The sequence below is a fragment of the Nuphar pumila genome, chromosome 5 (genome assembly GCF_984573655.1).
Source record: "Nuphar pumila chromosome 5, dmNupPumi1.hap1.1, whole genome shotgun sequence".
Taxonomy (NCBI): Eukaryota; Viridiplantae; Streptophyta; class Magnoliopsida; order Nymphaeales; family Nymphaeaceae; genus Nuphar; species Nuphar pumila.
In genome coordinates this window covers 123135573-123160547 of record NC_143253.1, presented here as the reverse complement: position 1 = coordinate 123160547, position 24975 = coordinate 123135573, and the positions used below count along the sequence as shown (strand labels likewise).

Sequence of the window (24975 nt, the reverse complement as noted above, 5' to 3'; positions counted from 1 at the left end):
TGAGCGAAACACCTTTCTTCAGCATTGTCCACCAGAAAATATCCCTAGGTACTCTATTATATGCATTCTCCAAATCAATAAAAACTATATGCAAATCTTTGTTCCTCTCTCTATATCTCTCAATAAGTTGTCTAAGAAGATGTATAACTTCCATAATTGATCTTTCAGGCATAAAACCAAATTGATTCTCTGATATCATGATAACCTTCCTCAACCTATACTCAATCATCCTCTCCTAAAGTTTCATAATATGATTCATGAGTTTTATACCACGATAGTTTGTGCAATCTTATATATCACCCTTATTTTTATATAGAGGCACCAAAGTATTCTTCCTCCACTCATTAAGCATCTTATTTATCCGCCAAATCTTGTTAAAAAGATTTGTCAACCATTCTAAACCTTTCTCACCCAAGCATTTTTATTTTTTCCATCCAAAATGCATTAACCAAATATCAATTTTTAGTAAATCAATCATGTTGAACACATCTATAAGGTCAGAATCTCAAAAGAAAAATACCAAAAAATTTCTTAGTAGATTGGGTTGGTAAGTTTTCTATTTTGTAGATTTTCATCTCTCTATAGTTTTTAGTGTTGTTTTATGACATCATTGATTGACGCAACATTGATATGAAGGTTTAGAGTTAGATAAACTTTACATGCGCATAGCAACATACTCTGGGTGGTCGTGGGGCCCATCCCAGGTTTTCCTCGCTTGGGTGAGGGTTCCTCGATCGTTTTGAAAAGCCAGAGAGAAATGAGAAGAATAAGATATTTGTAATGCCAACCTTTTCCTAAAAAGAAAAGACTAATTATTGTCAGATCAACCAGAAATGGTCCTTGAGACACAAGGGTAGAAGGGAGACAGGTCCATATCATGAAAATTGGATATAGTATGTTTATGACATGGTTTGAACTCCATTTGGATCTTGACATAACTGGTTCCCAGTTCCCAAAACATAGACCCATTGAACCCATAAAGCAAATGGTGACCTTATATCACATCCTGTCCAAACATCAAAACGGGGCCAGTTACTCCGTAGGCCTGAGAAGGTCCAGCTAAGCCCTAGCCCATTTGGCCCAGTAAGACTCATTGCCACCTAGCCCTTTCTAAATCAGATCTAAGCTGCAATGCGATCCCAGTCTTTAGGCTCAAGAACCTGGGCTAGTTCTGTATAACCCTCGGGCCTCTACATCAAACCTGACCAACCAGACCTAATCCGGATCCGGGCCCGGCCCATTTGCATCTTGGTCCGACAAATTCAAGCCCCTTGGGTAATTTCGTCATTAACGTCCAGGGTGACGGTTAGCATTCTCAAGTTGATTGGAGGGCATAAAAGACTTTTCCTTTACTAAAAAATATAAAGGGAAAAACGGATTGGTGGAATCTCGATGCACGTGACGCTTCATCAAGATGCCCGCGTTTCCCGCATTTGTCTTCGCTGGCCCCTCTGTGGGTCCCGCCAACAACGGGAAAACAAAAAGGATAAAAAAAAAAGAAAAATGGAAAAAGGCAAAAGGGGTAAAAAAACCCTAGCCATATCTCCAACTAGCACGTGACTTGGGGAAGTCACGCGCGCCCCTGACTTAACCGTGGTTAATTTCTTGGGATCGACGCTAATGATGAGGCTTTAGTACTTTGATGTCAACGCTAGCCATGGTCAACTCCCTCGCGTACGCGCGCACTCTCCGGATTCCGATCCAATTAAGCTACGTGGATCCAGTAATGCTTACGTCTGACCCGAATCCGGCACTGTAACAAGTGGTGACCGTAGAGTTTGGTTAGTATTAGTATTGCTTTCAAAATGAGTGATGACCTTGAGTGATGTTGGACTCTGGATATGTGTTCCCCTGTAACTTCTTATGGAGATGGAAACATCAATTTTCATATATTGACAAAATATGGTTTCGCCAAAATGTTGTGTTGAGAAGGAAGTTACCAAAAAACATCCACTTGATCATAAAATTTGGTGTTCGGGTTGCCAACTTAGTTGCCCAACCTCCTGTTCAGGCATCAAGCTTTGTGAGTTGGATAATCTCTATCCCGATCCATTTGACGATCCAAAAGTAGCCCCTTGCTTGCACGACGAAGTCACGCTACCCGAGGAAGTTTCTTACTCGCTTTCGAACCCGAAACCGAAAGTGAAAACGAACGGAGATTACCGCCTCGACGCCGTCACTAACGCCGTCAAACAACGTCGTTACGTCCAACGGAAAGACGTGCAACGGGGAGGAGGGGCGATTTTTTTCCCTTTTGGTTGAGGAGAGAAGAGAGATAGAGAGTATAAATAAAACGATGGAACGGGACGCCGTCTCGTCTGCCTCCGCGGGGAGCTCGAAGGAAGAGGAGAAGTCTCGTCCTGGTCTGCAACGGACTCGGCAGATTACGGTTAGGTCTCTCTCTCTCTCTCTCTCTCTCTCTGAAATGGCGAGTTTCTGCGAGTCAGAAGATGAGGCAAAGAAAGGTAATGCCATAGGCTTTGGCTTCTTCGTTTCCTTTCCTTCGTTCGTGTTTTTGCTGTCCTTAATCGTTTTTTCTAAAGAGATTCGGAAACTGTCTCCGGACAATTCTGAATTTGTGGAAAATTTCGTTAATTTTAGTTTTTCGCTTTTTCATTTCGCAGGAGAGGTGGATTTCTGAAAGGGAAGTGAAACGCGGACTTTCTCTTCGTTTCTCTCGTAATTCTCCGTGAAATAAATTGTTTTTTGAAGGAAAACTTGGGAATTTATGGGTTTCTGCGAGGAAATCTCTTGAAGGACGCGATTCTAGTGGAAAACGACTGCGGATGGCATGGGAAATCTGTCATTACCTGTAATTTTTTATCAGAAGTCGAAATTTGGTTGATGGCGGATTTCTCCAAGAAGGAAACGGTGAGAATTTGGTGAATTTTCCCGTTCGGAGGAAAGGTTCGCTTTTGGTAAATAGGACTCGGATTCATGTCTGGAGGTGAATCCCAGTAGAGACGGAGGAGGAATAGCACAACTCAGTTGAGCGAGAGAGAAAATATTTCTTTCCTTCCTTTTCTTCTCTTCTCCTTTTCTTTGTTCTCTGAAGCTAGATTATTCTGAGACGTGAGTGATGTTCGAAACTTGTAGCGTACGGTAACGGAAGCTTCGGGCGTCCGGGAGCATTAGTTTCGGGCGGAATCCGTGTGTGTAAGAAGGAGGAGAAATTCTCAGGCGGGTTTCTTGTGAAGGAATCTTTTCCAGCGGAATATTCGGCTAGTTCGGGACTTCTTCCGGCGAAGTGGTTTGAGAGACCGGTGTGTGAGAGAGAAGAAGTTTCTGGATGGAGCTCCCTCAGCCGCAGCGCCCCTTCGGTACAGAAGGTGGAAAATCCCGAAACTCATTTTCCATTATTATTATTATTATTATTATTATTATTATTGTTGTTGTTGTTGTTGTTATTATTATTAATATTGTTGTTATTATTATCGATGCTAGGAAAATGAACTCTCTGGTTGGATAAAGGAATTTTGGTTCTCACGAAATAAACTGGCTTTCTTTTTATTAAATAATCGACTAAATTTTCCCCTATTTGTGTTTCTTTTTTTTAATGATTCAGTTTTTTTGTGTGTGTGTGTTAGTTTCTTCACATTTTTTTTACAGATTATATAATGCGATAAATATTTTTTATTTTTACTTTTGAAAATGACCGAATTACCGAAATAACTCCTTTCGCGAGCGTTGATTGCGTGAGACGAATGTCACGCTGCATTATGGAAGAAATTGGCTACAAATTTCTGCAATTTTGAACTTTTTTAGTGGTCCGATTATATTCCTGGAAATATATATTTATTTATTTGATGTATAGTCCCCAAACCTTGCTGTCCCCTTAACGAATTCCTGATTGATTCTGCTTTGGCTCTTATTTTTAAGTACCAAAATTGCCCCCAAACTATTTCCAAAACGACCAATTTGTTCGAGGGACGAGTCTCTCCAAACCCAGAGCTCGGTAATTTCCGTCACTGTTTTCGTCCTCTTTTCCGACTGACCGCTTAACGTTTTCTTCTTTCCTTTTTTATTGCATTTTCTTTGCAGGCACGAAACCTACTCACGATTTCCTGTCGCTCTACAAGAACTCGACGTTTCAGCACGGCGATGCTAAATCTGCTCAAGGTACGCTGTCCTCTGGAACGTTCCAAAAAAGCGCCCCTACTCTTTCGTCCAAATAACGTTTATCTCCCCAGAAGTTCACCGAACGCACGTAGATAGACCTTCACGCTCTACCCCCAGAGCCCTCTCGTTCAGAAAATTATTCGCTCTACAGAGCACCTACTGCCTAGGGACGGTGAGTCTCTTGCAGCTCGGCTGACCCGGCCTTGTACAACGGCGGGTCCAAGTCAGTGGCTCACCGGCTGCAGACAAGGACTCCAATTGCCTTCCCCCCCCCCCCTAAACATGCTTTCTATCCACACCCTTTGGCTATTTCAACGATCCATCGTCATGATCATCTGTCAAAACTCTCCAGGAATTTTCACGCACCCGAAGACGCACGACTTCCTGCAACCGTTGGAGAGGGTAGTCAATGGTGGCGCCGAGCTGGCGGAGAAGCCCGCTGTGAGAGCGCATGTGCTGCCGGGCGTGGGCCTCGGCTACGTCGCGGGACAGAACCCTGGGCTCGGCGACGGGAAGCCAGCCGACGTGATCGTTCCAGCGATAAGCCCGGAGGAGAAGGCGGAGACCGACAATAGCAAGGTCGGCCTAACCCAGGTCAAGGGAAGTGGCATCAATGGTGGTGGTGGCGGCAGCTTCTACGGTGGGGGCGCGTTCACGTTGTGGCAGGACTCGGTCGTGGTGGGCAACGGCGCCGTGGGTGACAAGCTCGGCGAGCGGCGGTCGTGGACAGGTACTCTATCTCCTCGCCTTCATTTTGCTACCGTATTATATGTGTGATGAAATGTGGACCTTCGAGGTGCATGATCTTACCGTCCGTGTTCATCGCCCTCTCTGGTGGGGCTATGCTTCTTCCCAATTCGAACGAGGGTCCCACTTCGAAGTAGGTCAGGGCTCAGGATATACACAGGACGGACGACTACTACAGGTTGGGTAACTGACGGATCCATATTCATTTTTAAGGATATATATAGGGGTGTCAAATGTCAATGGGTCAGGTTTACCCCGACAAAACCCTATAGGGTCCGGGTATGGTGACAAATAAGAAGACCCGAGTTTAGACCCGAATGTCGGAATAATACATGGACCTGGGTATAGTTTGTGAAATTTTATACCAGACCCAGGCCCAACCAGAGTTCCGATTAAGACCCTCAATTTTCAATGCAAAAATCATAAAAAAATATTATTTTAACTGATCCGGGTCTGGTTCTTGTAGTTCTTATCGGGTTCGGGTATGGTTTCTCTTATATTAGACCCGATTAGACCTGAGTCCGGATGCGATACCATACCGGAAAATATAGTTCTGGGTTTCACCTGGGTCCTAACCAAACCCCACCCGTTGACACCCCTGGATATATATCATGGAAATACCCATTTCAAATATGGGTCGTATAAGGGTGTGCCACACTCGTCCTAACATGGTCGTGGCATATACCCCTGTAACAATTCGATGTCAAATCTCGAAACGTGATTTTATCGGCGAGACAAAATAATCACGACAAATTAGAACTTTTTTGTTTTTTATGAAAAACTCTGGAAATTATAGAAAATATAAAATGTAAAAAAATTAAACAAAATATAAATAGTACGAACAGAAATATAGGGAAATTTAAAATTTTATGAAGTTGTTTTTTATTGGATAAATATTGGGTTAATATTGTGGGATATAGTTTTGGGACTATATATATTGTCTGAAAGTATCATAATAAAATCAAGGCATTTTCAAGATATCAACAATATTTGTGGCATAGGTAACAAATTTTGTTAATATTAAAGCGTGATATTTTCGATTTCAGATACATTCCCCCTAAAATGTGATATTTTTCAAAATATTGCCTATTATAAACATAGTGTTTTTGTCATGATATTTATTTTGCATGATGTTCCTTCACATTTACATATATTTTTTAATGTTACATATATGCTAATATTCTCTCGAGATTTTCCTTGAAAACAGAAATTTTTAATTTCTCGTGAGATTTTTGCTTCCGAGATTTTCCTGGAAACTGATTTGTGAAGTTGGAATTTAGTTACCACCGAAAACATAGCCGACAAGAACGCACATGGCATGCCCCTATGGACCACGGGTGAGCAGGACTCAATCCTTTCAGAAAGAACTTGTTCGCTCGTTTTGTTTCATCGCTGCATGGTAACGTGTGCCTATCGAGAGGAAAAGAGAGAGAGAGATATCCAAGCAACACTGGATATGAGATGTTCATGGTTCCGTTTCCGTCCACGCGGAGCACGCATGGCCCTTGGATGTAGCAAATGGGGATGAAAACTTCACTTTTTGTGTGAGGGCTGTGCTGGTACTGATTTAGAACTTCAGCTTCTTGTCTTTACGCAAACTTCCACCATCCCATCAGTTTAGACCATGGACACAAAGACCATGAAATTTTTACGCCTCTTTTGCTCGATTAAAGGAAGACCTCCGTTGGATAAGAAGTTGGTATATTTTCCTGAACTTGTTTGGTTTAGCATTGTGTGGTCCTGAGAGTGACCTTTCTCATGTGTCTACCACGTACCTATTGATTCTTATATTTTCCTGAACTTGTTTGGTTTAGCATTGTGTGGTCCTGATAGTGACCTTTCTCATGTGTCTACCACGTACCTATTGATTCTTAGCATATATCATTATTTCACATATACACCACTATACTTCAAGCGGCATATTTCACATAGGCAGAATGGTCCAACGATTATCCTCCCATGTGAAAGAGGGGCCTCTCTCATTTATTCCAGACGCACCCTTATTATTTAAGTGTGGAAAAAAGGACCTAAACAGGGAGCTCTTGTGACTTGTCACAACTGTTCCAATGACTTGCGGAACCACCCTTTGACGACGTCGATTTGCCGTTCATCTTGGAGATGGGCGGTTGATCGTGGCTGATTCTGATATGACCTAACCCCATTTGTGGGGTTCCAATATTGGAAGTTGGGAGGTGAGATTCGATCGTGATAAACAACCCAATGGCTCCTACTAGAAAAGAGAAAGTATCCCATCCTACGACATATATGATGCTGTGCGTCTACATCAGATCCTAATCGTCCAACAGATGGATCTGGATGGCTACGAATAGTCCACATTCCTAGCTGCAGGGATGTGGACTAATCCTAGCCGTCGGTTGGGACACATGATGGGTCCCACCATATGTCGTATAATAGGATTCTTGTTCCTAGATGCATGATTGCCACGTGACCACGAGCATGGCATGGTCTCCCGCGCCCCACTAGGTTAGTTGACAAATACGCGCTTGTTGTAATGGCCCATCCGAGCCATTTAACGGGTATTGATCATCTCATCGCGTCTGGCCCTTTCCCACGTGGTTTGAGCATCATCTCTACCTCGTTGAGGGACATCTCATCTCCAAAGGCTCCTTTATGTTGCTTTCCTTTCGGAAAAAAAAAAAGAGGGGGGGCGTTGAAGAAAAGGAAAAGGACCGTTTTGTATTGTTGCCTCAGATGATGCGGTGCTGGTGAGTTTGTTCCTAGGCACGTTTGGAAGTGGTAAATTTTTTCTCTAAAAATTTGGATGTTCACATGGTATAAAGAGCATGGGATGGAACGATATAAAAATGTTTACCATCATGTCTTTACCTTTCATATGAATGTCAAAATCATATAAAAATATTAATATATATATATATATATATATATATATATATATATATATATATATATATGAAAAACATTTCTCGTTTGGAAGTGCTTGAGAAGATTTTTGCTATATATTTTCATTTCGCACAGGCTTTTTCTCACGTGCAACCGTGTTCAAAAAGTAGAGGTAAGAAATCAAGGAAGTGTATGGGCATTCCATAGAGTAAAATCTAGCTATGATGGGGTGCCAATATTTTTCTGAAGGGTGATTTGATTGCGAATCGTGAAATGCTGAAATCTGTTTCCTTCTTTGTGTTCTCTTTTCCTTTTCTTTTCTGTAATGCGAAATGACTTTTGTGGAAAAGTTGTTGTCGAGACAGAGATGAGTAATGAGTGGGTTGGTGATGATTTGCATCCAGAGCATGTGGAGAACCCAGGGTATCGGTCAGCAGAGAGCGTGCCCAATGGGGTGGCCAACATGGCCTTGTTTGCAAAGAACTGCTTTTCCCGCAAGCTGGTAGACACGGTTCAGCCATCTTCTGTGCCTGTCAGGTGAGCTCCCCATCCTTTCTTTGATTTTCTTTTCTTTGCATTGGCAAGCTGGGGTTAGGCAGAGCCCCACCCACCAGGTTACATTCCCTAGCTTCTCGCTTTGTGTTTCCCATTGTTCTTACACCTGAAAGAGGTCAAAAGTTCGATATCCAAGGTCAAGTGCAAGTCCTTTGCCACGAGCCTTTAAGTCAAATAAGAAACCATCTCCACTGGGCAGAAGGAATATTTATGGAGTATTACACTGCGGGTATTGATTCAGGTCCACGGTCAACATGACGCTTCTCTTCCTATAACAGGATGTCCAAACCGTAGTGTTGGTTTTTCCACGCTAAACTGGAAAAAGGTAAACAGTATCAATGGTTTGTCATTAGACTACTGACAAATATGCTAGCTTAGGCAAAAGGGTACAATAGGTAGCATGGTACTAAGACTATCAAATTATAATAAATCCAGTGGAAATTAAGTGGTATCACTATCGACCAATACGCTGGCCTAAACCAATGGGTAACATGGTACCAATTATCGTATTGATTAATTATAATGAGGACAACTATGTTTTCAACCGTAAATGAGCCGGGTCTACATTTTAAATGAGAATGACCAAAAGAAAAAAGAGGGAGGCCTATTATACACCATCATGTGCATCATAAGGTGAAGGCAGAACATAGTTTAGCCTAAGGTTCCATGTGAAAAAGATAAATCGCCTCTGCATGAAGTAATTAACGCTTAAGGCCGTAACCCATGTTGGGCACAGCTTTTGTTGCACTCAGTTTTCACAAGAATTATAAATCAGCAAAGGCCTGCGTGATGATCGCTCTCCTACTTTCATAAGGGTGTGTTTTAATGCTCTGATCTTTGAACGTGTATCTGACATCCCTACATTTCATACTCATGAATCTCTAGACCCAAACCCCTAAAGCAGCAGCACCCCCTCCCCCACCACCACCATTTCAATGCTCTGATCTTTCATAAGGGTGTGTTTCATTGCTCACACTCACCTATTTGACGAATAGTGGGATTTGCCATTGTTATGAAATAAACAGGGGTTTTCAGTTTATTTTTCACTATCAAAATTTCAGGGCAGAAGTTTCAAAAACATTCGGGGAGTGATTATGTGAGGAATGCTTAAAATCTACAAAGCAAGCTATAAATGCATTGTTGGCATGTTTAAAACATAAGTGGTAAATTAAAAGAAAAGTTTATTTTGTTATACACGTTGCCCATCTTTTATAATATATTTCAAAAAGATAACCATGCTTGGGTTCCACTCATTTCCTATGTCATCCTCCATCTTCATACCCCTCTTAGACCTTATGATTCAAGTTGTTTGGATCAAATTTGACCTTATAGATGGATTCAGCATCGACGGTTTAATAAGAATCGACCCTTGGATCGTATTTTTTCAGCAAAGAAATATGATTTTTTAAATCACAAATTTTGTGTTTTGTCAACTGTTGATTTTTGAATTGCCAAAATATCCTACACATAAGTTGGATTTTGGTGATTTAAATGTCGATGTCCACTGGTCCGTTTGAATTGCGAACACACATTGACAGGACAGTGCATCCTGTCCTGTACTATCCACAGACAGGACAAGATGTACTCTCCCACCCTGTCCACATGCCCTTAAAAAAAGATTTCCCGTGGGTCCAAGGTTGTCCTGGTTGGGGGGGCACGGAACGATGGTGAATGGCAATTCATGTCCGCTGGACACACTCAGCGGGCATCCCCACGTCTTGAGGACACACATGACTGTGATGCTAACATCCCTAAATGAACGAGGTAGATCACATCTATGGAGTCCGATTTCATTGGAACAACTTGCGTCAATGAAATGAAATCCCGAGGAGGGTTTGAAGATAGGGATGACTTTGGGGATGAGTGAAACCCATTTAAATTACCAAATACAAACTGCCAACTACATACAAGGAGACTATTTTATCCTTGCTTTGGAACAAGAAGTTTTTCTATAAGAAAAGGCTGTTTAATAAAGTTAAATCGTAATAACCTATAACATGACTAGCTCTCTTTGTTTTCTTGAGAAGGATGACTGGATGAGTATTCTTTTCGATGAAGACTTGATGACTGTTAAAACGCCTATGAAAATAGAGAGCAGATTAGGAAAAACATTTTATGCAAAATGTCTGACAAAAATTTGACACCTGTCGTCTTAGTCGGTTCCACTACTTGGTTTGGATTCCAAAGAAGACAGGCGTTACATCTTGGTCTGTCGCTTTTTCAATAAATTTGTAAATCATCATTTCACCTGATTGGCTCACATGAAGATAAGGATCTGTGTTTTTCTTAATTTAACCAAGCAAAAGAGAGCACAGATCAGGTGCTATGGCATCGCTGTCGTCCATCATAGCGATCAGCGGTTCCCACATCCTCGATGTCATGAGTACAACCCGTGGATTGCTACAATAGAGGGTGATGGACGGTGACGATGCCATCTCACGTAGGTAGATCATAGATCAAACCCATGAGGGAAACCTTAGTCGTTAGGGGTAGGGCCCTCGTCTACAGGGCCTATGTTCGGCGTTGGCGTGTGTAAGAGGATGACTCCCACAGAAATCAAACCTTGAGCACCTTTTTGATAGCCAAGGCTCAACCCACTACCCCAACACCCCCTTTGGCTGCATGTCACCCAATTCGAGTTGGATAAATGACTTATATCTGTTACTAAAGGTCATGTTCAATAGCAAAATTGAATTTTTATATTAAAAATTTTATATGATGAGCGGTAGGGATAAATTCACCAAGTCTGGTGGAGAAATTTTCATAAATACGGCTGGAAATGAAAATCTTCACTCATTTGCAAATTGTAATAACATGGGAGATTTGTTTTTCACATTTCCTACAGAAATTTCCTGTTTCCCCTACTTCCAATTGAAGCCTTCAGGAGAAAAAAAAATCTAAAAGCTGTTATTACTAGCATCCCATCTGATAATTTCCAGGCCCCATGTAACCTGTCCTATTCGAGAGAGAGAGAGAGAGAGAGAGAGAGAGAGAGAGAGAGAGAGAGAGAGAGAGAGATCCCCAGACGATTCAGTTGACTGGCCCAATTGGTCGTACTTGACTGAGACCCAGTCTGTGTTTAGTTGGCTCTCAGTCTACTCTGGCCGAGACAACCACTCAGTCCAAGCTAGCCAACCTTGCACCTAACCTCCGGATCATACTCATAGCTGGCCGGGTCTCCGATAGAATGGGGCTTTGACTCGTCTCTTGGTTTGAGACAGCAGGGAGTGAGTCCGCTAACCACATTGAACTTTGACCACTCTCCAAACGGACAGACTACCCCTTGACTCTGCCCGCTTTCAAATAGGAATTTGGATCTGAACCGGGCCACCACTCAAAGCTAAAGGTGCTTTTGTTTCCTGATGAAAAAGGTGGTTGGAATGACCTTCCAAACCAGTTACCCCCCAAATTCTCTTCCAATACCAACTTGATATTGTTGTAATTTGACGTAAAGCAAGTGGCTTTTTTGGTCCGTGGAGGTTTAGGTATACATCACTCGATGGTGTGACCCTGCAGGCAGCGGGGACAGAGCAATCAAGGCTTCATGGAGATGATGAAGAATGTTAAAGGGGGCTCCGAAGAGGACGAAGATGAAGATGAGTGTATGGATCGGAGCAGAGACACTAGGAAGGAGAGCTCTTCTCACCGAGGTATAATAAGCACCACAACTCCTTGTGTTGATTGTTGGGTACATTGTTTTTTGGCCTTTTTTCTTGAAGCCAAGATATCAAAAAATCAAAATTGGAGGGTCAAAGCAATTTTGGTGGTTTTATGGTGCCTTTAAAATACCCATTTTTTTTTCATCAAACTATCACCCAATGACAATGCATTTACTTGTTTTTATTGGAGATTTTTTAAGAGTATTTGTCTAAATAAATGTGGGTTTCGATCAGGTTTCGGTTCTTCTTTCCCTTTTTTTTTTAATTAATGTCCTAAATGCTTTCTTTCTATTGTGGTGTTGTCTGAAGAGTCTGAATGAACAGCGTGTAAATGGTTTACTCGCAGGTGATGTAGCGGTAAAATCCGATGGTAAAAGCTACGATCAGAGGGCAAGCACGCCGCGGTCGAAGCATTCTGCTACGGAGCAGCGCAGAAGGAGCAAAATCAATGACAGGCAAGTTTCTCTGCTGCTGCTGCAGCTTTTTTGCCATCAATTGCATCTGCCGAAGCATGATCATGGGTCCCCTACAGGCGCATGATTGTGGGTCCCAGGCTCCCAATCATTTTTTTTTCATTTCGACCTGCGCCGTCGATTGCTCAAATGGGTGGTTAAGATGATGGGAGGAAGGGTGGTGCTTGTCCTTCTCTTCTTTGTTAGCGTGTTTGCCTGTTGCACTTGATGATGATGCTGTCATCTCTTACCTTTTCCTGTTTCCTGTTCTTTGTCTATTGTAGTCGTTGTTTGTGAATTTATTTTTCCCTTTGATTTTGTTCTTTTTCCCTCTTAGCAATATGGAGTTTATTTAAATGCTTCTCATTAAGAAAAAAGAACTCATCTTAATGCTTCTATTTTATACATTATGTTACGGTATATTTTTCTTCTTCTGGTGGTTTAGGTTCGGACTTTTGAATTAATTCACTGAATAAGTACTGGTATCTGCATGTAGATTGCTTCTGTGTGCTTTCACTTGCTACTAATTGAAGGAAACCTAAGGCAGCATGTAGATTGGTTAAGATAAGTCACTTCCTCTGTCTCCTTTGTTATTATAACAAAGAAAGAAGGAGAAACGAGCTCTAGGTGATTGGGAACATTCTAAACAGACCATGATTGGGATGATTCGTATTTGGTTTTTAGTTAAGTAGCTTACCATGATGATTACAGAAGTCGTTTACAATTTTCTAAGGCTTAGAACATTAATGTTAAAGCTCCCATAAGAAATATCTTGCACAAATAATTTTGTTTGCTGTCCATGAAAAATAAGTTTTTTTTCTGACTGCGGAGAAGAACAGGAATTTGGTGGTTTATGTAGTTATTTTTTGCTGCTATAGTATAAAGATGTATGGTGTATCATGTGTCTTTTGAATAAATCACCTCGGTTCCCATGGATCTTGTTTGTTAGGGAATTTTTACTGGAGCATCAAGATACAGTCAAGTTGCTATCAAGAATTTTTTTTTGACTTGGTCTGCCAAAGATTTCCTTGAGATTTGCATTTCAACAGAATATTAATTCGCAGAATTGTTATGAATTTCATTGCCTATTAGAATTACTTTTGGCCAACTTCTCAGAATTCATAAATATTCCGTTTATTACCTGCACTTTTATGTGCCCATGCATCAACAATTTCATCTATAATTATTTTTCTCTAGGGGCACATTGCCCCAAGGTTTAACACCCATTATCCCAAGGGTTTTCAGGAAAAAAAAATCTCAGTATCAGACTTTTCTCTTCTTTTTTATTGAATCAAACTAGGCAATTGTAGTACTTTCTGCCCATCCTTATTCTGATACTCTATTGATGTTTGAGCATTCCACCCATATGATTAAGAGGAATGAACCACATGATTAAGGGGAGTGAATACGCTAGCTTCTGTGCACGTCATTTAGTCCTGTAAACATTTGTGTTAGGAGACTTGAGGACCTGGTTTATCCTGCAATGCCCACATATTTACAGTTATTCAACATGCAGGACTACAGTTAGTAATGGTGAATAATAGGGACACCTTCTATGTTATCAGTAGGTTGGTTCTATGTTTAAACCCTAAATAATATATCTGAAGTTCGATGTACTTGTTATTATTGGTGATCATTGTGTAAGTTTTGCTAAACTAATTCATAGTGACTGAAGTATCATCCTTGATGAAAGGTTTTAAGTGCGGTCCTTAGAAATTGTTGTGTGCATACATGTTTGAACCTGGGTTTCCGGATGTGTGTGTATGCGCATGTGTGTGCTATATGGTCAAAACTTGATTTTTTTTCTTGGTAAAGCCACTGATGATGGACCATTTCTTGTGACGAACAATATGAAATAGTAAATAATTCATAAGGAATTCCAATTATTTGTTCAAATATTTTAAACCTTTTAGCTCATGTAAATTGGTTGTGCAGATTTCAAATACTAAGAGAGCTGGTGCCTCACAGTGACCAAAAACGGGATAAAGCTTCATTCCTTGTAGAGGTATGTTATAATCGATTGTTGATGCATGTGTGCAAGTGTGCACTCGTGCTTGTGTTTGAGGAACATTTACCCCCCCTGAGAAGGATGTAATACAGCCATCTTCTTCCTTGTCTGGAAACCAGATAACACACACAATCACACACAGACAGAGGCATTTAACTGTTTGAAATTGCATTCTGTTGGCTTTTAATTCTGTCTTATATATGTCTCGCAGGTTATTGAATATATTCAGTTATTACAAGAAAAAGTTCAGAAGTATGAGGCACAATATCAAGAATGGGATGAGGAGAAGATGAAAATGATGTCATGGGTAAAGAACTGGTCTCTTTTCTCAATCCTTTTCTGCATCTATTTTGTGTGTCCTAGAACTCTAATTGATGTTGACGAATAGTAAGCTTTCTTCTTTTTTATGCATCTGCACACAAACAAACTCAAAATTGCATCTATAAATGTCTATGTGAGTGATTCTGCTTTGAAAAAGTTAGCTCTTTCCGCTTTTGAAGTCATGAGTATTTCATTCCTTTAAAATCAGAATATTTAGTGTCCATTTGCATGTCATGGAAAAAACCCCTTTTCTGTGGGGCCCACACAGTCAACTGTGGCACATGCAAACGTGAGAGATGGTTTCTGCGCCGAAACCTTTTTTCTTCTTAGCACCCACATTTACTGCAACAACAAAGTCTGACAGGGGGTGGTCAGACTTTGTTTCAGCGGTAACATTCTCCACACTCTTTTCTGCACGGAGTTACTTTGCAACACAAATGGCCCCTTAGCTTCATCTGTAAATAGTTGGTCCTTTTGATTATCTGTTCCTCTTACCTAAAGTTCAAGGATATTTTGCACGTTTCTGAAGTAGAAGGGCCTGGCTTTGTCATTTCAATCTATTTGTTCTTCCAATTTTATATTTCAGGCAGAATTATGCAAGCTCCTGTTTTGTCTGCACATCTAGAAGTAGATTCAATGGAATTGAAATTTTGTTTTGAACCATGGCATTTATATTCCACCAAAACAAAAACTGCCATATCTTCAGAATACTTCATCTGTTCTATCCCCGCCCCATTTTATGTGGAATGCAGATTATGTACTTCATGTAGTTAACAGATTGAACAAACCAAGTTGACTCTATCTCAATGGCATGCAATGGGATTCAAATTCAACAAACCAAGTGCACTTTGACTTTTCTTGAGGAAGGGGAAACAAGAAATACATGGTTTGTTGCTGAGTGCTTATTTGATATGCACACATCCTCCTAAATATATCTTCTGAAAATCTCAACCTATAAGGATCTTTTTGCCTTTGAGATATTCATCCGTGTTATCAATGATCATCTTAATGTTCTTATGCCTCTTTGAACAGAAAAACGGCCAAGGGCCAGCAGGGAGTAACACAGATCATTTGCGAACCCAGAAGAGTGGCCCAGCTTTGGTGTTTGGATCAAAGTTTGATGAAGGAGGTACTTCTGTTACCCCATCAGTTGCTGTCAACTCACAGAATTTGACACTACCTGGGGCCCTGAATACGGCTACTCCATTCAAAGAGAAGGAGCATAGTTCAGGCTTTCCCAACAAGACTGTTGGTACTGTTCCCCTTCCAATTCCATCCATGTACTCCCCCTTTGTCAGGAATGTGCTTACACATCCACATCAAAGGCTGCTTGCAGACACTGAAAATGTGTCGACTCTTTCTCAATCTCAACCTCATTATTGGCCAAGGTCATATTCCACTGATCGGCCATTCAGAAGTGATGCATCTCAGTTGGCTGGCAATGAACAAGAGGACTTGGTGGTTGAAGGTGGTGCCATCAATGTCTCAAGCATCTATTCCCAGGAGTAAGCTTCCGTGAACATTTTCTGCGTATTTAAATGATTTATTCTTTTAGGGTTCATATTCCCTTCTAGATTTCTTGTTTTCTGGAAATGGATTCAGAAAAGCTGCAAAATCAGTGGTTATACCTATACCTATGTTTTAGCTAGTTTGGTGGCCTTTGTTTTATTCGGATATTGGAAAATGGAAACTTTTGTTGCCTCCAATATGAAGGTGCTAGAATTGGAGATCATTCACTTTTATGAAAACATAAACATTGTTGCTGAAGCAGGCAAATGTATCCAATTGGGAAACTTCAGCATGTTAGAAGTGCGCACACACACACACACACACACACACATCATGCATGGCATACATGATCAGGTTGCATGGAATGAGCCTAGTGCTAGGCACTCACCATCACCTTCTGTTTCCTATGTTCAAGCCTTGTGGCCACTATTGGAACTATATTTATCTTTCTAAACAATGTTCTTACTTTAAGGAGGTTGCACCCTTGATCAAACGGGCAGGACTTGGATTGGATTAGGCTTCAGCCTAACTGACTGGATGACTTTGACTCGATTCATATGACATGAATCCCTTATCTAGACTTTCAAACCTGAATATTGTAGCAACTCTTTCTTTTGCTGTTTGTTTTCTTAGTTTCTAAAGCATTTCTGAAACTTAATCTACTGAGCAAAATTTTCTCTGCCACATGCAGGCTATGCCCTGAATTATTTATGTTTCTGTACGCCACAGTGGCAGGAGTATGACATTGTTATGATTATGTTGGCTCCATAATTTCCTTAGACAGCAATGAGCCAAGCAGCTCACAGATGGTTCAGACTCCGCTCATGTGCGGTCTCATTTATGAGCTTGATAAGCTGAGATGGAGCCCAACCTGAAGCCCATTTAAATGAGCTGAAGTCAAGTTCATATAATTTAGCCGAGCTTAAGGCATCTATATGGGCACAGATTAAGTAGGCTTATTAAGAAATAAGATAATGCGGGTAGCAACTCAACCTTTTTTTTTAATCAAACCAAGGCAAACAATCTGATTTCATGTGTGCTGCTGCTCATGTACAAACCTAGATATAGCACCAATGCAGTTCAATTTTTTTTCCTGAAAGCTTGAAATATCGGCAGGAATTTGTCCCATTGCCCAAATTTGAGACTCAAAAGACCCACTGGAACCACAGGTTGACAAGCTACACAACCTACATCTTTCTCAAGCTGCTGAATGATATCTCATTGCAAACACTAACCAACACTTCACGTTCTCTAAATCTTGATGTCATGTTCTGCTTCTCTTTTCTAAAATTGTCAGTTTCCTTTCGTTTTCTGTGCTCTATGTTTGATGTGAACCTCGCAAATTGATTGCATAAAATCATTATGTTACAGTAAGTGATCTACATCTTCTTTTGTCCATAATTTTTGCAAATATATTGCTTAATTGCTTGTCCTTTGGGGTTATAAATCATCCTCGAAATTCCAACCTTTAAAAAAAAATTTAAGTGTTTGACATCAATAAAATGGTGCGGCTATCTTTCGTTGTACAGGCTACTGGGTGCTCTAACACAAGCGCTGCAGAGCTCTGGTCTTGATCTGTCGCAAGCCAGCATCTCAGTGCAGGTCAATCTAGGCAAGCGTAGTACTGTCAGGCCATCAACCACTACTTCAAGTGGCAAGGTTTGTTCTTTCAGCTATGCCCTAAGTACTTCAAATTGAGATGTATTATTGTTATTCTTACTGTCATTATTATTGGCATTTACTGTTGATTGATTCAGTGAGGGATTTCTTTTTATGTTTCCTTCGAAAAAAAAGGTGTTGCCTTTAGGTTTGCTTGTCTTAAGTCCAATGCATTAGTAAACACTGCATAGTTGTTCCTGTAAAAGGTAGGGCACGTAAGACTGCAATGCAGCGGACACATCTAGCCCCTATAACCTACCAGGATGCTCACTTGAAATGTGACGTTTTGTTTGAAGTTCTGGGTGCTCATCCAAATTGGATAAGGAACTGATATTTTTCTGCTCTTGACATGCTTGATTTCTCTATTAGTTCCTAATTTCTTTTTCATTCTTTCATTGTGGCAGGACCGTGAAGAGCCTTCTACTAGTAATCATGTTGTTATGCATTCAAGGCCAGAAACCAGCAGCGGTGGTGACTCTGAACAAGCTCGGAAGAGGCTGAAGACCGAAAGAGACCTGTAATTGAAGTTGTTTGTTTGTTATTTAATGACGGGTTCATTCATGCCCTTGTTTTGGCCGGCTTCATGTATGGTTAGGATTGTCTGAGATCACAGAGACACGTGATCAGCATCTCGCCAGAAAGCATTGACTGGTGATGAGGTGAACAGGTATGTACATACTGGTGGCCCTCCGGCATGTCTTTGTATGACCAGCAAATTGTGCATTATTCTTTTAGCTGTATTTGTTTGTTAAAGAGCTTAACATGGATATGAGAAGCTGCTCTCTTCAAGGCTTCCATTCATGTTTGAAAAGCATTCACCAAATCAAATAATCTACTCTTTTTGGGTGTGTGGGTGTGTGTGTGTGTGTGGATGTGTTATGTGTACGATTTTTATTACGACTGCTAATCGCTAATGATCAATCAGCTAGTTTCTGTCTCAAGCGACAAGAGTCTTGTTCCACTCAAAGTCTAAAAATGTCATTTCTGTTTTGGTCTGCCAATGGGGGCTTCGTTTGTCTGGCAGGGGCAGTTAGTGCACGTTACCTGTTGGTACGTTGCAAGTTCGAATTCAATGATACGGTTGTATAACTGGTAGGGGTCTGCCCTAACCCCAACTTTCTTTGTCGGAAAAAAAAATATGTTTTGATCCGAAGGAGTCTCTCTCTCTATATCTATCTATCTTTCTCTCTCATTACAAAAATAAAACACGTGTTCCTTTCTTTTTATTAGGGTGTGATTGGATCCAATGGAGTGAATTTTTGGGATCAAGAATTATAACTGAAACCCACTTTTTTTGTGCATTTTACAAGAATTTTGCTTCTATTGCCCCCTCATCTGGTAGGGAAGATTCGTGAGTTTCATCAAGTTGATGGGATGTTACGAGTTTGAAACAACGTGCGTGTGCGTCTTTTGCCATGAAGCTAAAGATGGGTGTATGCGAGTGTCACATAGGCTTTTATGGTAATGAACAAGAAGCGGTTTCTCTGTGATTATTCAAAAAAATAAAATAAAAGAGTTTTTCTTCCACTGTTTATTATTGAATTCTTCCACAAGGGTTAAAGGTTCTTGTTGCTGCAATTTAAAATATCATCTATAGTCTATAGAGGTAGTAATTTGAATTTTTGAAACTTGTGGAACTCATATCTTTTTGGCTTTGGCCCCATAATGAATACCTCCTTGGTTATCAGATCCTATTTCACGTGTCGTGTCTTATATACTATTCTTAATGAGAAAACCTGAGAATGATGTGTCCCATATCCTTTTTGCCGTGTCCTACATCAATCAGATCTCATACTGGATGTACGGTTCTTGGGGCCTAAACTAGGTCTAGGTTCAACCCATTTGGAGGACTCTACCTACCTAACATGTTAATCACATCAGGCTTGCTAGGCTGTGCCGTGCCAAGTAGGGATGTCTTAACTTTTCCAATTTAGGTCGGATCTTCAACCTAATCCAATTTTTCTTAAAAGTGTTGGCTAAAGAGAACATCTAATTAATTGTCAGATTCAAATTTTGTTTAGAACTTAAGGAATTTGCGTATAAATCTCATTAACACCCAAATCTGATTGCATGTAAAAATGTATATTCATTTAGCTATTTTTACTAACCTGTTGAAATTCAGTTGCAGTAGCTTTTTCCTAATCCAAATCCAAATCCAAATCTGAATCTGAAACCAATTAAACCAAACCGGACTATGTAAAATTCAGTAATCTCTACATCCGAACCAAATCTACCAATTTACATCCCTAGCAGACCAAAAACCATCTTGATTGAGTAAAAATTCAGTCCTACACTGTTACAGACAGACGCACACCATCTTGTCCCTAGTGAGAAGAGGGGGTGTTTGATAGCATTTTCTCTGTGTTGCGCGGGATGACGTTGTCGCCAAACCTGCTAAGCTTTGCAAGAGGGAGAGCACCAAACAATTTCATGACTCCAAAATCAAGTTTCCTTTGGTCTATAAGATGGTTAGACCTCCAACTAGGAATTTGAAAACCACTTTCAAGGCCTCAAGGCCTAACTTGTTCATGTAGTTTCTGAATGATGGGGGAGCTTTTCTTTATTGAAAATGAGAGTTTAGGAAGGACAATCATTTTTTGGCTTCTTTTAGCAAAGTGGGCGGCTTTGTTTTTTATCTAATATGTTGACATGTTTCAATTTATGTAACTTTTCTTTGATGGATATTGGCCATGAATCTTGTTTTATGATAATTTCGATATTTAAATTATTTATTGTCTATTAATTTCATCTCAAAGATATGGCTGGACCGTTTTCATTTAGGCTCTGTTTGGGAGCCGGTGTTGGGATGGATGTGGGAAGGGTGCTTAGAACAGTGACAGTAGAGGGTGATGGGATGGATTTCACCATTCATGTCAATATAACAGTGACTTGGACTGGTTTTAATTTTTGAACTGCTATGTTGGCGGAACAAAGCCGCTTTGTGTGAAACCACATACGGTGTCTTGAGTTAATTTAGGAGATCATGAGAGATGTAAGCCAGCCTCTGCTTTTGAACTACTCAAGGTTTTGGCTGGATTGTAACGCATTTGAGTAGGCTGGAGATCTCCCTCTGAGATTATTTTGGGAGAAAAAATCAGACCGAGGTAGAATATGCCAAGTCAAATAAAGGAAATCTTGTATAGTTTTGACAGAATTCATATGAATAGTGCATAGAGACATTCACATTTTTTTGGCCAGACAGCTAAAATAGCGAAAATGGGGGTGAGTAAATCTTGGAATGACCAACCTAGTTGTTTTTGCATACGTAAGTTTCCTTCAGTAAACCGGTAAGGGTCTACCAAACCACAGCCTGCCTATAAAAAAGAAAAATCAGACCGAGGTTGCCCACTTTTCTCCTCAGAAAACAGGTTAGGAAATTCTTCTCCCACGTTTGATTGAGCCCACATAAAAAATAAAAAAGTTATGATGCTTATGTCTGTGGGATTTCTTTGAAGAAAACTTAACAAACCAATCTGAACAACCAAAAACTTGATCCAGATCGGTTTATTCACTTTCCCACTTTTTGGTCATAAGGCTTACACTTTCACATCCAAACAATGTCTAAAGATTCGGGCAGTTGACGCGACAGCTAGTCCGAGTGATCTGTTTGGCCAGGTTTTGCTCATTTTTTGTAATGCCTAAAGCTAACAACTCTTTTCTTTGATATGATCGTCTCTCCCAGTTCGACCCAAATGACCTAACCCCGCTTCCATAATGTTAGACTTGGATCTTGTTGTTCCCAGGTTCCAACATCCAACCATTTCGGTGCATTTTCGGTTAAATCTCAGAGTATAGTCAATAGTGTTCCAGCATGCTATTTTCGTTTCAAAATTCAACTATCACAATTTTCCAGATTGCATTTTTCACACGAATGCTTTGTGAAAGGAATATAGATGCTTGAGAAAACTCGATTTTCCCCCGTACGTTTTTCACAGAGAAACCAAGTGTATATATATGCAAAAAATTGTTATATCAATGAGAATACCAAATACAATAAAACACAATACTGATAAACAATAGAGACTATCGTTTTTAATTAAACCGGGCTCTATCGTTTATCAAAAACGATAGAGCTGATGACTGTGGACTCTTCACGTTATGCCTGGTTCAATCTTCTCAGAGTTTCTACTGGCTTCCAAAACATCCTTGTCTTTCAACGAATTCAGACTTTTGTTATTATTTAAAATTGGTGTTCTAGATTGAACCGACTTTGCGTTAACTCTATCTTTATCCTTATCAATCACATGTATATTTCTTATGTTTTTAATAACCTTATCTTTATCCTTATCATGCCTCTGCAAGCTTAACGTGGGGTCAGCAACGTTGAGCTTGTTACGGATAACAGTAAAACGTGAGACTGGTAGAGGCTTGGTGAGGCCATCTGCTATCAGCGAAGTTAACAAACTGCACCTGAAGATGTCCTTTTTGCACATGGTCACGTACAAAGTGAAAATCAATTTCCACATGTTTGGTGCATGCATGGGAAACAGGATTAGCCGCAAGATATAATTCTCCCAGATTATCACACCAGAGAGTAGGTGAAGAGGAAGGAACAAGTCCAAGCTCAGATATAAGAGATTTGAGCCAAAGAATATCAGCAACAGCGCAGGTTAGGGACTTGTATTCGGCTTCAGTACTGGACCGGGCAATTGCTTGCGGGAGGACCAGGACACTAAATTTGAACCAAGAAAAATTGCAAAACTGCTAGTAAAGATCATCAAGACTACCAGCCTAATCAGCATCAGAAAAGGCGTTGAGATGTAGAGAAGAGGACCGTGCGAGAAACAGGCTATGATGAATGGTTGCCTTGACATAGCAAAGGATGAGTTTGACAGCAGACCAATGTGTAACAGTAGGTTGATGCATAAATTGACATACCTTATTTACTGCAAACGTAATGTAGGGCCTGGTGAATGTAAGATATTGGAGTCCACCAACAATGCTATGATATAAAGTAGAATCGTGAAAGTGAGTAGCATCATCCTTAGAAAGTCGAGAGGTGGAGCTTAATGGCGTGGTGATGGGCTTGGCACCAGCCATAGAGGCAACGTAAGAGCATATGTGTGTTGGTTGAGAAAGAGCCTAGAGGGGGCATAAATAACTTCAATGCCCAAAAAATAATTTAGCCACCTATGATCTTTGATGGAGAAGGCAATACTAAGATACTTAATTAATTCCCGAATAGTAAGAGAAAAGCTGCTAGTAATAATAATGTCATCAACATAAACAAGTAAATAGATAACCAGACCACGATCTTGAAAAATAAATAACGAAGCATTTGAGAGCGAGATACGAAAGTTGTGGGACAGCAGATAGGAACTGAGGCGCTGGTACCATGCACGTGGAGCCTGTTTGAGGCTATACAGAGCCCTGTCAAGTTTGCAGACATACTGAGGACAAGAAGGATCAACAAAACCAGGAGGCTGTTATATAAACGTCCTCAGAGAGGAGACCATTAAGAAAAGCATTATTAAAATCCAATTGATGAATCGACCAGTCTGAAGAGACGGCAAGCACAAGAACCACATGAATAGTGGTAGGCTTTACTACAGGGCTGAAAGTCTCAAAGTAATCAATGCCCTCTTCTTGATGAAACCCCTTAGCAACGAGGCGAGCTTTATAACGAGCAACAAAACCATCAGCATGTCGTTTAACTCGAAATACCCACTTAGAGCCAATAACGTTATAATGTGGAAGAGGAGGGACAAGATGTCAGGTGTGATTAAGTTTAAGAGCATTGAATTCATCACTCATGGCCATGCACCACTTGGGATCAAGAGTGGCTTGCTTGATGGAGGTTGGTTCGGTTGGGAGGAGGATAGTGCTAAAGCACTCAAAGGAGATGGGATAGCGAGTCGAGAGGAAAGCACGAGGCTTAAGGGAGTTAGTCATGGAACGAGTGACCATGGGATGAGTGTGATCAACCGGCCGACTGACAATAGATATGTGTATTGGAGATGAGGGGATGGGTGGGTCAGGAATAGGGACCAAAGTGGGAAGAGCACTGGAAACAGGAGAAATCGGATGAGCCGAATTATCCAGAGAGGGTGTCGGTTGAGAGGGGAGAAGAGGAGGGGGAGGAAGAAGTACACGGTTAATAAGACCCCAGTCAGAAAAAGGAGGAAAGGGAGAAGCGGATTGTGGTTCAATATCAGGAAGGGACTCATCAAAATAGACATGACGAGAGATATAGGTGTGATTGTGAGAGGGATCATAGCATAGATATCCCTTGTGGCAGGAGGCAAAGCCAAGAAGAATGCACAGTGAGGTTTTGGGCTGAAATTTGAAGGTGTGATAAGGTGTTAAAAGTGGATAGCAACGGGCACTGAAGACATGGAGATGGGTTTAATCGAGAGGTTTGTGAAAAAAAAGTTCGTATAAGGTCTTGCGATTTAGGATAAAGGTTGGGAGACAGTTAATGATGTAAGTGGCAGTGTAAAAAGCATCAACCCAGAAAGAATAGGATAGAGAAGAGGTATGCAAAAGACTGAGCCCTGTTTCAACGACATGCCGATGTTTGCGCTCAACAAGCCCATTTTGTTCTAGTGTGTGTGGGCATGAAAATCGATGCAGTATGTCATGTTCCTATAGAAAGTTGTCAAACTCATGACTAGTAAACTCTCCACCATTGTCAGATTGAAAAGAGCGAATAGGATGTTGGAGTTACTTTTCAGTAACACTTTTGAAAGTCTTGAAAACTTCAAACACTTGAGACTTAGCATATAAAGGAAACAACCAAGAGAACCAAGTAAAATCATCAACAATTAGAAGATAAAACTGAAAACCATCATGCGAAGGTACTAGGGTAGGCCTCCACACATCAGCATGAAGAAGTTCAAGATGAGAAGACATCAAAGACAAAGATTGTTGAAAAGGAAGTTGGTGAGCTTTACCGACAAGGCAACTCATACAAACTGTTGTGGAATTATTTTTATTAACAGAAATAGCATTACTGGAATTTAAAAAAGAAATAATTTTCTTGTTGGCGTGTCCAAGACGATGACGCCATAAGTCAAAGGAGGCTGCTTTGCCTGCATAAGTTGTCACCTACATGCAACTATCTGATTTAATTGGGTAGAGTCTC

The 24975-nt window shown here is 40.7% G+C and overlaps 1 protein-coding gene across 5 annotated transcripts; it reads left to right on the top strand.

The window, feature by feature from the left end:
* Window positions 1–2302: 2302 nt before the first annotated feature.
* On the top strand, window positions 2303–18719 carry LOC149838486 (transcription factor BIM2-like). Of its 5 annotated transcripts, none has more exons than XM_090006623.1 (13): window positions 2317–2465; window positions 2625–2871; window positions 3097–3329; window positions 4042–4119; window positions 4472–4849; window positions 8133–8265; window positions 11800–11933; window positions 12289–12397; window positions 14330–14399; window positions 14614–14709; window positions 15756–16228; window positions 17762–17891; window positions 18296–18719. In XM_090006623.1, exons 3-13 carry the CDS (start codon window positions 3290–3292, stop codon window positions 18410–18412), a joined length of 1758 nt encoding a protein of 585 aa, XP_089862749.1. In that variant the 5' UTR covers window positions 2317–2465; window positions 2625–2871; window positions 3097–3289; the 3' UTR covers window positions 18413–18719. The 5 variants fall into 5 exon arrangements, with proteins under 5 accessions (XP_089862747.1, XP_089862749.1, XP_089862748.1 ...); XM_090006620.1 differs by having other exon boundaries at window positions 2325–2465; window positions 8079–8265; XM_090006621.1 differs by lacking the exon at window positions 2625–2871 and having other exon boundaries at window positions 2303–2389; window positions 8079–8265.
* Window positions 18720–24975: the final 6256 nt, after the last annotated feature.